The sequence below is a fragment of the Tyto alba genome, unplaced genomic scaffold (genome assembly GCF_018691265.1).
Source record: "Tyto alba isolate M040663 unplaced genomic scaffold, T.alba_DEE_v4.0 Super-Scaffold_19, whole genome shotgun sequence".
NCBI classification, from domain to species: Eukaryota; Metazoa; Chordata; class Aves; order Strigiformes; family Tytonidae; genus Tyto; species Tyto alba.
The window spans coordinates 10,351,043-10,366,827 of NW_024881281.1; the positions used below are offsets into that span (position 1 = coordinate 10,351,043).

Genomic DNA, 15,785 nt, shown 5'->3' on the forward strand with positions numbered 1-15,785 from the left:
GAGAGTCACTGCTGGAGGACAGCAGATGTGCTGCATGGCCAAGCCCTTATCTGTTTCAGCCAATGCTAGTGAGGATATAGAAGATCTGCTATGTAAGCCAGCCAGGTAACTCTGACCAGAGCGAGCTGGGAGTGCTCCTGGGGACATCACAGCCAAAGACAGGATGCGACAGGAAGCTCTGGCAGGAGGCAGTAACAACCACCTACAAATATTGTATTATAATGTATTCCTCACACAGCTGTCTGTAGATTGCACATCTCAGTGCTGAGATACCACTTAATGAACGGCCACGGCCGCCTTGAACTCAGCACAAGCTGCAAAACCCACATAAGTACAGAGTAACCACCCGTTCAGCCCATGCAGAGCTCTCTCACACTAAAGCTAAACTGCTAGGAGGAACAAACCTTGGTAATTAAAAGCTATCTAATGCTACTGAAGTACACTGATAACCTTTGTTTCTCTGTGCTTTATTCACATCTGACAGAAGTGGAATTAACCACCCCACCCCACCTCCCAAAGCATTCTCTGCAACAAATGAGTTAAAGATTGAAAGTTCATCAGGCAACAGAGTTATGGCAACTACGGAGCTACCGTAAAATATAAACACAACCTTGAACTTAAATCATAAACAGAACTTAAGCAGAAGGTTGAAGTTCTTCGCTGAATCAATATATCAACAACATTATCTTTACATCTAGGAATACAGAGCCAGATTGTTTTCTCGTTGATGTTTGCATAAGCAACAAATACAAGTCAAGGGAGTTTTCTGTTGATGCCAGACTGATTGTATTTTTAGTTCTGTCAACAAGCTGCCAAAAGACCTCGGGCAAGTCCTGTAATGGTTCTGTGCTTTAGTTTCTTTCGTTTTCATACAATAAGCAACAAGCAACCTCCCTCACAATGAGATTTCAGCATACAGTCTGTTTGATAGGCTTTGTATGTCTCTGATGGAAGCATCTACCAAACATGCAAGGCTCTCTAACAAACGTCCAGATATTTCATATGAAAAATCTAGATGCTGAGGTCAGCTGCCTGATTTGAAAGCTCTGTGGTGGAGAAAGAAGGGAAAATGAAGGACAAAAGGTGAAAAGTCCCTGACAGTTTCCTCTTGGACAAGGTGGACATAGTCCAAAAATTCTTTATACTTTCTTTTCCTCTCTCCTCTCCCAGAGGTGGTTTCTATTGTGTATGCGTTGAATGGTAGGTTTGCTGGAGTTAAGCCAAAGAGAGAGGTAGATGGCTGCCTTTGTGGCCAGAGGAGGGAGGGAGGGAAGGATTTCCTATTGCAGAACAAAGCTGAGTTATTGATAACAAAATCCACTAATGTGCTGAGTATTATGAAATGCTGGCTGATTTCTCTGCATGTAGGGTTTTGCGCAAATACTTAAAATTTGGGGAAACTATTTGAATTCAGTAATGGTGTCATTTCTGGACATCTCCTCTCCCTGATGCTCAGAACAAAGGACAAGAATAGCAAGAATAATATTTCTTTCTTTCTTTCTTTTTATCTTGCTTTCCTTTTCAGCAAGTAAAAAAAAAAAAAATATAGGCTGAAGGAGGGGCTAGGCATTTGGAGAAATTGTGAACTTCAGGTTGCTCTTGCAAGCTGACAAACTGCTCTGGCCACCAGAAGAGAAAGATGCTGTTCCAAAGTACACTCACCATTAGTATGTCTGCTGTGATAGCCCAGTTTGAAAACAGAAGAGTTTCTCCGATAAAAATGCAAATCTGTTGTAACAAAACACACAAAAAGGAGAAGATTTATTCACTTGACATTCAAAGGAAAAATAACCTGTCACAAACTTTCCTTTGTTGCTTATTTGCCTCAAACCTACACAATACACTCCTTGTTACTGTTGTGGTTTATACTGAATATTAGAAAACTGTGGACTTTTATCAGAGCTCTAGGGTCTTGGCCTGCAACTTCATTAGTGTAAACTGTTTGTGATCTACAGAGCAGCTAAATAGAAGGCTGACACATTTGGTTACAGAATAACATGAGAAGCTAGTGAGAAGAGACAGCCCTGGGCTTCCATACTTGCATCATTCTGCTCCAAAAAGCCAGTTAGAAAAGGCAAGAAGGCCTTGACTCCCCAAAACACAGTCATTTTCATCACTAGGTGTCATGTTGTGTGTTAAGATCTGCAGCAAACCAAATGAGGTTCTCTACCCACTATGTGCAAGATCCCTTCCCTCCCCTGATAGCATACTGCTGTCATTTTTGAGGGGGACATAGATCTAGGCACCATAACATCTCAAGCCTTGCACTGGTAATTTCTACATACAGTCAAGACAGGACTGCAGTATGGTTTTTGCAACATCAGTGTCTTATGGTGAAATATAACTCTTGACTCTGTGGAGAAAGTCAACAAGATACACTAAAAGCCCTGTGTATGTAGTGGGATGAGAGCTCTTCTTTTTGCAGTGGTGTGGTATGAACAGCCACCACATATCCTTTCCACCTCTGGCACTCCCTTCTCACTTACTCCCGTCTCATACTGCCTTCTCAGCTGTGCTGGTACAACGGGGCCAAGCAGGGATTCAGAGCAGGAAACGGAGATGGGGCAAAGAATCATTTGTTGGGGGGAAGTAGGGGAAGAGGGGCTTGTTTGGCTTATTTTTAACCCAAATCAATTCTCTGTTGCAGTTCACTAAATGGTTCTACAAACAGTTGAAGAACTGGAAATGATCAAGAAGAGAATTTAACCTGGCCTTATCGTTAAATGTTCATCAAACAGAGTCCAACAGAGCAAGGGTGACACGGCTGCAGGAGGAGCACTGCCTCCATCAAAAAGCTTTTTACTTGTATTTCAGTCATGAAGCTTTTGCTTTTATACCGTATGTTAACAATTTAGCAAAGAAATGTAGGTTCAACAGGATGAAAAAACAAGGATAGAAAATCTTCCACACACACATTTCCCTCTTCTTTTGTACATTATGAGGAACAGATCTTATAGACAAAATGCCACTTAAATAACCAGACCTGTGAAAATCAGCTCCCTCATTCCCCACCAGTAAGGCAGCAAGCAAAACTCCTTTAATGTTCCCAAAAAAGCTGCTTTTTGCCCAGCTAATTCATTTCTTTTTGTGGCATCTAGCGAGAAAACATTACTCCTGGAATCCCTATTGGTAGTTGGGTATAACAGCTATGGAGATTTGGACTCTGTTAATTGAAGATTCCCCTTTTAATTGCCTTATGTTCAGTTTTTGTTATGTTGAATAGGCTACAATTCATTAATGAAACAAAGCCAGCAAGAAATACAGGGTACACTTTGCTCTGAAGAAACATTCAGATGGATGTCATTTCGTGGTGTTGCTGGGAGCTTTGACGGGCTGACAGTCACGGCCACTGCCCTGGTCCCCGCTGCTTGCTCAGGCACAGGCTGGGGTGGGAGGAGGAACTGCAAGATTGGCAGCTATGGCATGATGTGACCACCACAATTCTCTTTCCCACACACCAGTTGAGATTGCCTAAACCCCTCAGACCATCATGTCACTGCCAGGAATAGTTTTCTTTATTTAACAAGTCTTACGCATTGACCTACAGAAAGCTTCCTCTATTTGTTTCTAAAATTGTCTTTGTTTCCCCTACATTCTCCCTCCCTATCCCCTCTTTTTCTGACTGGATCTGCTTCCTCTGTGATGGTGTCGGAGCCAGTCATTATGGCCCAGCTGGTCAGCTAGGAAATCTCCTCTTTCCATTTTCCCACTGTCTGCTGGTCTGCCTTGAGCTTGACTCTCACTGGAAATTACAACTGGCAAGCTAAGAAACGCAGGTCCAATGAATCAAGGTTCTGTCAGGAATTGAAGCCATGTGTCATGTAGCAAGGGCATACTGAAGCCCCAGGTGAGCTCCCAGGACCTGCTCTGAAATCTGTCCTACTAGAGCTTTGCAGCTGCTGTTGCTGCAGTTCTGTGGCTGAATAGATTAAATTGAGCTTGGGAAAGATGTAATCACACTTCTGAATGTGGCATGGACATGCCCTGCCTGTTCATACAGCATACAGTATTGCAAACAGGCAACTGCTTGCCTTAAGGTTATATGAATTACAGAAACATAACACACATATGAATTGTTACACACAGCATGCAAAACTTGCCCCCTTCTGCAGGAATTCAGCACAAGTCCTATAAATAAATCACTGAAATCCCACAGACTTCAGAGCGCACCAGTTTTGAATGCGTATTTCACTCAACACATTTCCACAAAACATGTGCTTAATAAAGTAAAAGAGGAACAAGAGGAAGATCAAAAAGTAGGACAAAAGATACTGACATTAAAAAAAGTCTGTCCTTCAGCTGCTAATGGGGATTTATAAAAATTGAGTTCATCCCCTGCGAAGGGCATATGAGGATACATGGCATTTCTGCTGGAGAGAGACTCTAGGGATGCTTAGTGCAAATAGGGCAGCCTCCAGAACAGATCAATACCTCCTGAGACGGTCACGGTTTTGACTCCTCACACACTTTTTGAAGCCTCATTTTACACTGAGATTTCAGCTCTACAGATCTATCCTCTTCTGAATCCAGCTGCGTTGTATAATATCTCACTATTTCCATTTGGTGTCCAGCTGCTCATCTGTGAGGAGCTGACAGAAGTTATGTCCCCCTCGAGTCTTTCCGTTTATGTGATCAGTAGCAAATTCTGATTAGTAGCTCTCAGTGTGGTCACACCAGCAGCTCTCACAGCAAGATCTAAGCAGGTTATAAACTCCTTCCATGGCTACTTGCAAAGTGCAGATCTGTTTACACCTTCATTATTTGTATTTCTCTCTGAAATGGTGGCTAAGAATCCCACATGTACTCTTGAATTTGAAGCAAATCTAACTGCATCTCAGTGCTGGGCAATATTGATGCCTCAGAAGTAGGTACGGCACCAACACTGTGTCAAAAGAAAGTCCCCGATGTTGAGATTGAGATGTAAAAGCTCTATGGCAAGGTTTTATCCTGGGATTTGCTGTTTCTGCAAGATCATAAAATGTCTTTGAGGAATTTAAATAGATGTTGAAATTGAGGTACAACAGAAACTTGGAACAGTGTCAAGATGAAGGCAAAGTGAAGCAACTTTCTCCAGCCATTTGGAGATTTAAACCAGCGTAAAATCTGCTGGTGAGATGTCTGACTAGTGTGATACAACGATGCCATACAGCTAATGGGTTTCAAGAGACAGGTTTGAAAACCAACATTTCAAAGTGCACATATTTCAGAAAGAGTGGGACCTAAAGATACGCAAATTGCTGTTTTAAGGAGCTGGACTACAACACAAAACTCCACCCACTGCAAAGAAAACAAATTAAGAACTGATTGGACTACACAGCCAAGCAAGATAGTAAAGGATAGAAATACAAGTGTCTGGGCAGCTAAGTGATATAGAATGCTGTTTTATTCCAGCTTTCCAGCCAGTTCTACCACTGCCAATAATTTGCTGGATTAGTATGAAAAATTGGACGGAAAAAAGAAGTCAGTCTATCTGCTCCAGGTAGGAGTGACTGCTACAGAACTGGAATAGCTGCCCTAAGGGACCAAAACCACCTGCAAGACAGGACTGAGCAGGGGAGAAAAAGTACATATGTTCAAGGGAGGAAGAGAGCAGACAGTTGACAGCCTGTAAGGGACAAGGTGATCATGCTAATGGATATGCAGGTCTTTTCCAAAAAAACCCACCAAAAGGCCAAGAAATTAAAAAGCGAGGGCTCTGATGATTCTTGCTGGGGTGCTGAACACTTCATTTAAGATGAAGCCAGTATCAGCTGACATGAAAAATTCTCAACTGTTAACTAGAGTAGGGAGGGAGATGGTGATCTGGTGGCCACCACAGCTCACAGAGAGAACACCATCTCATGGGGACCCATCTAAATGCTTGGAAGTGATAATTGTAAGGCTCCAAGCCAATGAGGGGTCCAAAACCAGTAACCTTTCAACCTCAGCATGGTGTGATCAATGACAGAAGTCTAAGGATAGTCACAGTACAGAAGGTCTGCAAATACCACCATGTTGGGGAACAGACCAGAACATTGCTCTTGACTTTCAGTCATAGAGAACTCAAGGATGCTGTTTCAGGATGAGAGCCAGGACATAGCTGTCAAGACTTATCAGACATGACAAAATCCACTCATAAATTTTACTGCATTCTTTCCAGAACAAGCTATCATCATGGATTTTGAGATAAGAAAAGTACCCTTATGCTGCCCACCATATCTAGGTATTCCAATTCCAGAGTCATAGAACAATCTCTCTGTTTTGTTGGACCAGTGAGACTTAACACAGAGCGTAAAGAGAAACTGCTACACTATGCAATCTTGCAAGACAAGTCTCCTAGTGAAATACAAAGGAATTAAACACTCTGGAAGTCTGTAAGATTGCAATAGCATTGAATGGCATGGAAATACAAGGGCTAGTGTTTGAAACTTGCTTTGAAAAGTCAATCCAACTGATATATAAGCACCACCATGATAACACCTCATGTTAAGAGATGTTGGTAGCTCCAACACAGACCTGTTCTCTCAGTTGGGTTAGCACCTGTAACGCTAAAGAGCAACAAGTGTTGTGTCACTGTTTTCTGTTTATATAAATTTACAGTGGATGGCTTGGCCACAGACCATTGAACTCCAGGTCATTTACAAACATTAATGATCTAAGCTACCCTGACCCTTTGTAAGTTAAGACTTCTCATTTTTGCAGAAGCAAAACAAAGTTAAATAACTTGCTCAGTGTCACATGTAGAATCTATAAAGAGATTTCAGATCTCTGATTCCCCAGTCGGCACATTAACTAGACTCTTAATCTGCTTTCTATGCATCAGGTTTCCAACACCAGACAGAGCATATTTAGGGCTACAGAGAGACAGTGTTATCCGCAACAAATGTATGCTTCAGCCTAACAGCATCAGCAAATAGGCTTATATTTCTAATATCCCCTCCATATTCAGATATAACTTTCTTTGCAAATCACTAACTCTTTATTAGATTTACTGCTCATGCATAATAAAATAAATTGTTTCTAAGATTGATTAAATAATACCATCTATATTTGTATACTTATACAATGCAGAATAGTCACATGGCTATTAAAAAACCCAAAAACTAAGAAACAAAGATGAAAATGAGACCAGTAATGACCTTTAGTTGCAAAATTTTTGAAAACAGTATTTCAAGCTTAGAAAGGGAGGACTTTCTGCATAAAGAGACTAAACACCACACATGAATATGTCTGTCATCAGCTCAGAGAAAGGAGAAAATCATAGGTCTGGCTGCACAAAGAGGTGGAGGGATGTGACAGAACTCTTCACTCAGAGCTGGCTAACAGTGAAAGGAGGGTTAATGCTTCACTAACCAGTAACACCCTCTTATAAGTTGTCTGAGGTGATAATTTTTCTGCTGAATCAAAGGTTAGTTCTAGACCATGCCACAAACCAGAGGACCAAATCTCTTTTGACACTTTCTAAATAGCCAGAATAGGCATTCTTGGTTCTGTCGTAATGTTTTTAAACTTTCTTTCTCTGTGTTTCCCCATAACAATGGCAGCCCTTGAAGTACTTGAGAAATGACCGTGGCTAGGCCAGTGCCAGAAATAGGGAGAAACAAGGAACCATAGTAGGTTGATTGGTTGGTAAATTGTAAAAGGATTCTCTTCGCTGGGTGGTGTGCACTGCTCTGTGGAAGCTAAGGGTGGGCTTTCAGAAATTATCCCACTACTCCAACCATCTCATGCTTTCCCTTCAAAAACCTCTCCCAGGTCCCAGGCTTCTCTCTATTAGACTGAAAGGGAACCTGGGACCCGTTCAGTGTACTGGATTATTATACTTGAGTTTTCTCTTCCCCTTCAGTCTATTTGTCTGGATCTATCTGATGTCTTTTTATATACTTTAATTATAAACGTTCAGGGAGGGGCCATATTTTAATCTGCAATTCTGCAGCACCAAGTATTGTGGGTTCCTGGGCTATGACTGGGGCTTTCAGGTGCTATGGTAATACAGATAACAACAAATTGAAATTACATGGTAATTAACATTGGTCTGCAGGAAGCTACCTAGTTATGAAAATGAATGGTACTTACAGGTAGCCAAAGGCATGCCCACAGACCAATTATAATGTAATTATAATTTGGTACTAGCGCAGCTACAATACCCTTATTACAAGGGAAGTGGCCAATTTTCCTGTATCAAAACATTAGGCAAGAGCAATAGAGGTATGGATAGAGGTATAGATAAAACAACCCAAAGGCAGGGAGCTGTGGGTTTTCATGCATGAGCCAAGTCCCCAGCTCTGAATTCTGATGACAGTTAGTAAGCAGGGGTAAGCAGCTAAGATATCATTTTCCCTCCAGGCACACCCAGATAGTGCCAATATGCCAAGGGGCAAAATGAAGGGCATTCAGAAGGGGAAAAGCAAGACCAACATCTGAGGCTTCCTGCAGGGGACAATGCACACAGTCTTCTAAGGCGTTTAGTGGAAAGAGTGAGACTGGCATATGCAAAGGATTATACTTACATAGGCTCCCACAATGCTGCTCTTGGCAGCAACGAAGATCAGACAGATGAAGATGGCTGATCCTAGCATGCCAACAGCACAGACAAGGGGATCAGCTCGCTGGGTTTTTAACCGGCACCATTTGGTTGCCCCTGCCCCTGTGATTACACCCAGGAAACCAGTGAAGCATGTGATTGCTCCAAAGATCAAGCTATTTAAAGAAAAAAAGAAGAGACAGGATTATTTTTCTTGAGTTTTTCTCCAAAGTGGGCATGGTCTTTGAACAAATTATTAGGGTAAACTGACTAATGGAAATCTGCACTTTGGCTTTGCAAATTTAAAATAAAACAAATGAGCTCCCATGCTGAGTCCTTGTGATTTTAGTACTCTTCCCCTGCAATTAAGAAAAACACAGCATATGAAATTCAGCCTTGTACATGGGCATTGATCAACATGTAGAGGTGCAAAGGGCTCACAGACTGCTTCTTTGTGTGGAACTCAGCTTCCTATAAAGTGCATTGTACAGCTAATTAGGGATGCACTAAACTAAGTAATAACCTGCACATTGATCATGTAAGGGGAAATCATGGATAGAACACACACTAATAAGCTTAAGGGAAAGGAAACCTAACAAGACTGTAAATACCAGTGGCTTTCAACATACTTTGACTTTCTAACTCCTTTCAGACCACTTCAAAGAAGCCTTCTTTTGCTGTTAGGGTACACATTTGAAATGTGTTAATTTAAATTTGAAGAGCCAGGAGCTGTCAAGGATTCTCCATATTGTATGTGCAGGACTTGGATTACAGACTCTTTGGCAACTACATTACAGTAGCTCCAGGGCAGCTCAAAATATACGTGTCATCAAAGAGTGGAAAACTTCTCTTTGTAAACAGCAGATGGGCAGTCAGACTGGAGCTGTATTTTTTGTTCACTGCATTTTCACAGAATAGACTGGGACTGCCCGCTGGGTGCTCTGGTTGATGGTACTCCAAACCACTAAGTAGTGTACTTGAGATGGGATTGTGTCAGCTAGAGCAAGGTTTTCCTAATGTTGTTTTTCCCTCACAAGCTAAAAAGAAAAAGAGCTGACAAAATTAAATTTATCTTACATATTATTCACCTAGAGAATGCTTTTTTAGCATTTTAGGTTTTGTGTTATCATAGTAAAACACAAAACAATTAACTACTTCTCATAGTTTATGTGCTACAAGTGATATTACATAACCATGACTGAAAAACCAAACCACTGTATAACATCAAGCACTCCAGACCAAAGTGTCCCAGATCTCTGTACTATTCTTTGGCAGAACTCAGCAAGCACAGTAGTATACAGAGCAATGAAACACAGTGAAGTCGTCCCTCACATAGAAACAAGTGTCTTTAGGGTTAGTCCCTGCAGCCTTTAGGGGAAACCAGTCCAGCCTCTGAATATTATAGCCACCACTGTGGCTACCCAGCCTGCTGGCTTATTCTTCTGCCATCACAGGTGAGTTTGAGTCTTAAGAAACCAAATTCTCAGCTCTCCAAACATCCTCTAAGGCAAAGACAAAAGTCTTTTCTACTTCTGCACCACAGCCTGAGAACTAAGACAGAGCTGAGGTAATTGCTTCTCCCTTGGTTAGACTTCATGCAATGAAGAAGAGAAATAAAACCTAGTTTACAATCCCAGAATTTCCTATCATTGTTGCAAAGACCTAGAGGAAATTACAGACGTTCTAGTAACTTGACTCTGTGGGACTTGCCTGTTTCCTCTGGTAAATAAGCCCCCATCCCTTTTTCCCTCTCTTTAAAGCAGCAGAGTATGAATCTCACCTATCTTTGGTGCTGCAGGGCTGTGAGATGCAGGTCTCTGCTGTCTTCTGCACAACCTGTGCTCTGTGAAGGTAGACAGGGATCCACATGCCGAGCGCCCCTGTGGCAAAGGAGACAGCTGAGGTGGCCAACGATGAGAACACGTAGCTGCGGCTGCGGAGATGCAAAAGGCAAAACCATGAGAAGGTTTAGTGGGAAAACTGAAAAAGCAGGAGCCCCAGGACAGGAGCCAGTGCTTCAGCAACAAAACACAGTGTTCCCCCATACTAGCCAGCTCTCTTTGCCAAGGGACAGGGACAATACAAGGTGCAAAGCAATGGAGAATAAGAGGCATGGAAAATTTCTTCATACATGATGCTCTATTGATAATAATGTACTTAACTCTTCAGAGGTGCTTCATAGACACCATTCTTCATGGGACCATTTCAGAAGACAAGCGGTGCTTTGTCACTAAAACATGATGTGTAAATTACAGGGCTTTCACTGTAATATCATCTGTTTACCTGGATGACAAGTGTCACTTCTCCCTGCCCATCCATGCCACCATATGATTACTACTCATATAAATTACCAAAATAAGTAATATAGAAATAATAATAAATTAACCATCATCACTTTTCATAGTCCTTTGATACTAGATGACAATACCAGGAAGTCATTTTAGCCAGCAGTTCTAAAAACAAAGGACACCACAAGTTTCCCATCAGAATTCCAGTGTAACACTCAATTCACAAGTGCAAGTATTTGCACATTCATGGGCAAGCTTTCTGGAAGCAAGTGCAGCTGCTTAAACACTCATGAGCATGAGATCTTCTTTGCACATACACAAGCACCCAAGCACATTCAGTGCTCATGCATTCAGCCACATATTGTTGTATAAACATACATAAACTTGCCGTATAGTGCAAGTTTTTGTGTATTTTATCCTCTTAAATTGCTCTGGTATTTAACTCTCTTTTTCCCCTCAGCAGAGTAGCTCTTTCAGGGAAGAAAAAGGATCTAAGCATCTAAACAACAGCAGCACAACAATTAATACAGGAACACAGCAATTTCTACACTTCAAAAGCCTTGATTTGTCTGAAGTATGAGCCAAACAAAGCAGACTCCCTCTCAGATCTCAATCTTAGAAGGGTTAGAGCAAAAGTTGGAATCCATCATTGTCACTGCAGTGGATCCCTCATGAAAATGTAACTGTGATTTTCTTCCCCAGGTCCACAGACCAAGCTTCCTGCCCCTCCCCACATGTTGTTGCTTTCCAGTCTCACAGTGCTAAGAAGTACAGGCTGCTGGATGTTCCAGTTAAGCATTAGAAGCAAAGCATGCTTTTTACTAGAGTGCTCTTACTTTCTAATCAGCGCTTTCATGTCTCTTAGCCATGAGGTCCGAGCCTTCAGCTGTCCCCCAAGTTGTTCAACATTTCCTCTTTTAGCAGCAGGTACAAATATCAAGATGAGTGTCCCCGTTATCATTCCCAGGAGTGGAGATACCTGCAAGAAAGGAACAGGGAATTAGCACAGGAGTCAGCAGGGTTTGCTCTGACTAGTCAGTAACAGGCAGATTACATTAGTTTCATTTCAGCGACTTTGTTCTTTACAGCTAGCCAGAATCTGTAAGCACACTGAGGCATCTGCTCCTTTCCTTCCTCTCTGTCATTCCCTGGACTCTTACCTCATGCTGAAAGCATGCAGCATTGAGAATACTCTGATTAAGGCAGTCCATTTCTTTGTGTTATTAAAGTACCAAGATTCATCTAAATGCAGCTCTTCAGTGATGTTTAACTCTTTGGAAACCTACTCCCAGCTGGACTAAGAGACCAGTTATGTGCTGGAAGAGTGCAAAAGACTTTTAAGGGCAATGAGGCCAGGTGAAAGATTCCTAGATGTAGGAAGAATGCTGGCTTTGCAAATCCTTGCTTGACGTGCATCCCTCCTCCAGCTAACCCACAACAGCTTCCCATTTTCAGGCAGCTTTGTCAGATGACCTCAGTGTACAGCAGACCAAGAAACATTGAAAATTCAGGCTGGAAGATAGGAAACAACACATTCTAGGGTTAGGTTTCCCAGTCACTAGACAGAAATACAAAGATCCCACAGTGGTTTGCAAGCTACAAATATGATTCTTGTTTTGACACTGAAGTTCCATCGTTGCCAGAATGGAAAATAGCTCCATTAGGAAAATAGGAACATGGATTTTCACTGAACTATCTTCTCTTCTATACATGCTATTTTAAAAATAAATTCCTGTTCAAAAAAAATATGCTTCCAATAATAACCCGAGAATGGCCTTTACACATAGAGCAGGGTTTCACGTGCAGAGATGACCAACCCAGAATTCTTCTAGTGAAGGGAAGACAAAAATATTTCAGAACTGGAAAGTCAGGAAAATCCCTCATCTGGGGATAAAAGAAGCCTGATACAGTGTCCTTAATACAGCTGAACACAAGACAGAGCACTGGTAAAAAAAAAAAAAACAAAACGCTGGGATTTTCTAGGGCCATATAATTTAAAGTTTCTTTGATTTTTATCTAAAGGCTTAATCCCCCAACAGGACAATATCCATTGATACTCAGTAGCGCTCCAGTGAAACACTGACATTACTGCTAAATCCAGAGGCAAAGCTGCCACTTGCCAACGTGCCCTTCTGTCTTCTTCAGCCCACTGAAGTACAGATTATTCCTGACCTCTCCTGGATTTGGAGACCACAGGAGATCACAGAGGGAAGCATCACCTAGGGGAATCTTCCACATTTTGCAAAAGCACAGTAATTGCCACAGGGACAGAAGCTGCTTTACACTGATGCCTGGAAGCTTTCAACATCTGCTGTTTGACTACAAAAACCAAGCAATGCTGTCTAAAGCAACCATCATAGAAGCGTGCAGCTTGTCAGATTCCCCATGATTTTGCCCAGTCAGGGAATCATGCATAAATGTGTCATTTATAGTGGAAATCATGACCCCATAAGGGGTACAGTCTTGCAGATAGCCTGGATTTCTCAGGATAACTATGGAAGAGAAAGATGCTAGTGAGGATTTCTTTGCACAAATTAATCATTTGAGTTTTACAGGTAGAAGCACAAGAGCGCTCCAATTTATCAACACCATTAAAGTCCACTGACCAGGAGGAGGGGCTTTGGGGTTTCTTATTCCTTGTAGTGGCCTCTACTCAAAAGTTAATTTTACCCTTAAAGTATTTCTGCTACTGAATGAGGTAGCCATCCTCTTGATGTGAAGCTGTAGGCTAAGAAACTTTTCATTTCAGGTTCACAGCTGGAAACCACTCTCCACTCTCCTGGATACAGACGAACTGTTCATGGTGATTTTCCTGGCTTTGCTTACCCTTGCTGGACAGGGAGGGAATGGCCTGTCACAGAAGGGCACATTTGTTTGAGATGGGAACCCATGTACTTCATCACCTGCTGTTATAAATGGTCTTGGCCTGAGCTTCATGAGATTCATTGTCTTCATGAAGTGCCAGAGCCGGGGAATGCACCCCACAGGGGCTCATGCCACCCAGGCTACTAAAGGTCAGAAAACAGTTCTGCTGGGCCACTTCCTCTCAGCTCTTTCAAGACATCTTTGTGTGCAGGATCTGTTTGTGCATATGTGATTGGAGCGTATTATCTTTTCAACACATTTATCAACGTCCCAAGAGGTTAAAATAGAAGGAAACCAACTGTCTCAGGGCAGAAAAACAAGCGGAAACTGGAACAAAGTGTTTTTTCCTCAAAGCAGGAAGTCATTCTCGGAGTTTCTTGACAGCAGGGGACTGAAAGATTGTGGAGTTGATTTAAGGCCAATGTCTCGTCTTCCCATCCCCATCAAGAAATCATGGTTGACTGATAATAAAGTGATCGGAAAATTCTTGCTCCCAGGCAGGGGAAAAAAACAAGTACAACGAGCCAAAACCACATACCTTTTCCACTCGCTTAGAGAATGTGTTTGCTTTGCACTTTATATCCATATTACCACTTAATTTCCAAACCTTTACCTTCTATATATAATAACAGGTTGAGGGATTGTGTGATAGAACTGATCAGTTGATGCAACCGTTGATGTTATTAAGTGTGGCTCACCCGCAATGCCCAGTGCCAGTCTCCAGCAACCTGCTTCACACTTGACCCGGTGATGTATCCCAAGCCACTACAAGAAATGCAAAGCTGAGAGTCAGTCAGAGCTTTAACAGACTGCCACAATCACAGATGTTCTTAAACAAAGATAAAAAGAGTGTGTCCCAGGCTCTCTTCTGCTGCAGGAAGAAACACAGAGGAAGAAGCGGATGGTGGCTAATGCATAACTCTTCCCAGCACTGTTGATCTAAAAATGCTGAAATCTGATGGAAATTTGGACACCGATCTCAGGTTTATAGCTGACCTTTCAATCTACAGTGGATGGAAACAAAGCCTCAAACAGAATTTATTTCCCAATTTAATTTCTACATCAGGCCTTCCTGTGCACTAATATGAATACTTAACGATTTTATGTTCAAGCTCTCAGTTAAGAAGTGCCCTTCAAGGACACACCATATTCCATCATTAAATTTTTCTTCTTGTTATTTAATAGTACTTGGTTCTAATTACCCAGGAAGAGACCATTTTCCATAAGCTTGTAAGGAAAACCAGTAAGAATATACAAGACGGTCTGATGGAAGAATATCAGACCTGAAGTCTGGAAATCCCCTCTGAAGATAAAGGAACAACAGGACCCTGAGCCACATTCTAAGAATTACACTGAGGTAACAAAAGGTGGCTCACAAGAGGGTAAATAAAGGTGAATGTAGCCATGCTTCTCCCAGAGTGAACTGAATTTTTGCTGCTGAGACTGCCTTGGCTAAAAGTTGCCCGGACTGCTGCAGAGCAGCCATCAGCCATCACATGCTTTTATTGAAAAAATAAACTCTTCTAAGCTTTGGAGGTTGCCATCTATAATCACCCCAAAACTCATTTTTTTACACAGATGAGCGTCAAAACGAAATCATGGATCCACACCTCTGTTGGATATTGAGATAATTTAGTCCCAGAATCAGGCTCAACAGAATAAATATTTGTGATTTCTTGCTAGCCACGGTTCAATGATTTCTCTATGTAAATACTTGGCATCCTCTGTCCTCTTGGGAAAATACGCTTTTCACCAGTTAAGGCCTTGGCTGTCTCTTTTTCCTCAAGAGCAAAAGGATGCTTGTGAGTTTTATCTCAGGGATGAGTGCTCTAACTCGCAAAATGTACCACCCTAAACCAGAAGTTTTTCCCTGAGTTGGGGGGCAGGGGGGAATGGATTAAACTGCTGCCTGTGTTTTCCATGCTGAACCCACGATGCCACTTTTGCACAGGTTTTTGTCCAGCTCTGGGAATCGGTATGCAAACCCACCCTGCCTACAACCTCACAATAGAGGGTCAGCCGTTATTTAAAAAACAATAAAAAAAAAAAAAAAAAAGTCACAGATTCCCTCCTGTCCCAACAATCAGATACTGCATTGGGTTGATAAGGGCACTCAGCTGAAAGAAAGT

The 15,785-nt window shown here is 41.9% G+C and overlaps 1 protein-coding gene across 2 annotated transcripts in view; it reads right to left on the reverse strand.

Annotated features, from left to right (window-relative positions):
• SPNS2 (sphingolipid transporter 2) overlaps positions 1-15,785 on the reverse strand; it is a 137,361-nt gene that overhangs the window by 36,064 nt on the left and 85,512 nt on the right. For both annotated transcript variants that reach the window (XR_004407137.2, XM_032993691.2), the window contains exons 5-9: positions 14,355-14,421; positions 11,628-11,770; positions 10,284-10,436; positions 8,490-8,679; positions 1,663-1,728 (exon numbers count right to left, since the gene is read on the reverse strand). Coding sequence is in view for 1 of the 2 variants with exons in the window: in XM_032993691.2 (XP_032849582.2) it covers positions 1,663-1,728; positions 8,490-8,679; positions 10,284-10,436; positions 11,628-11,770; positions 14,355-14,421 (619 nt within the window). In the remaining variant the exon portion in view is untranslated. The remainder of the gene's footprint in view (positions 1-1,662; positions 1,729-8,489; positions 8,680-10,283; positions 10,437-11,627; positions 11,771-14,354; positions 14,422-15,785) is intronic.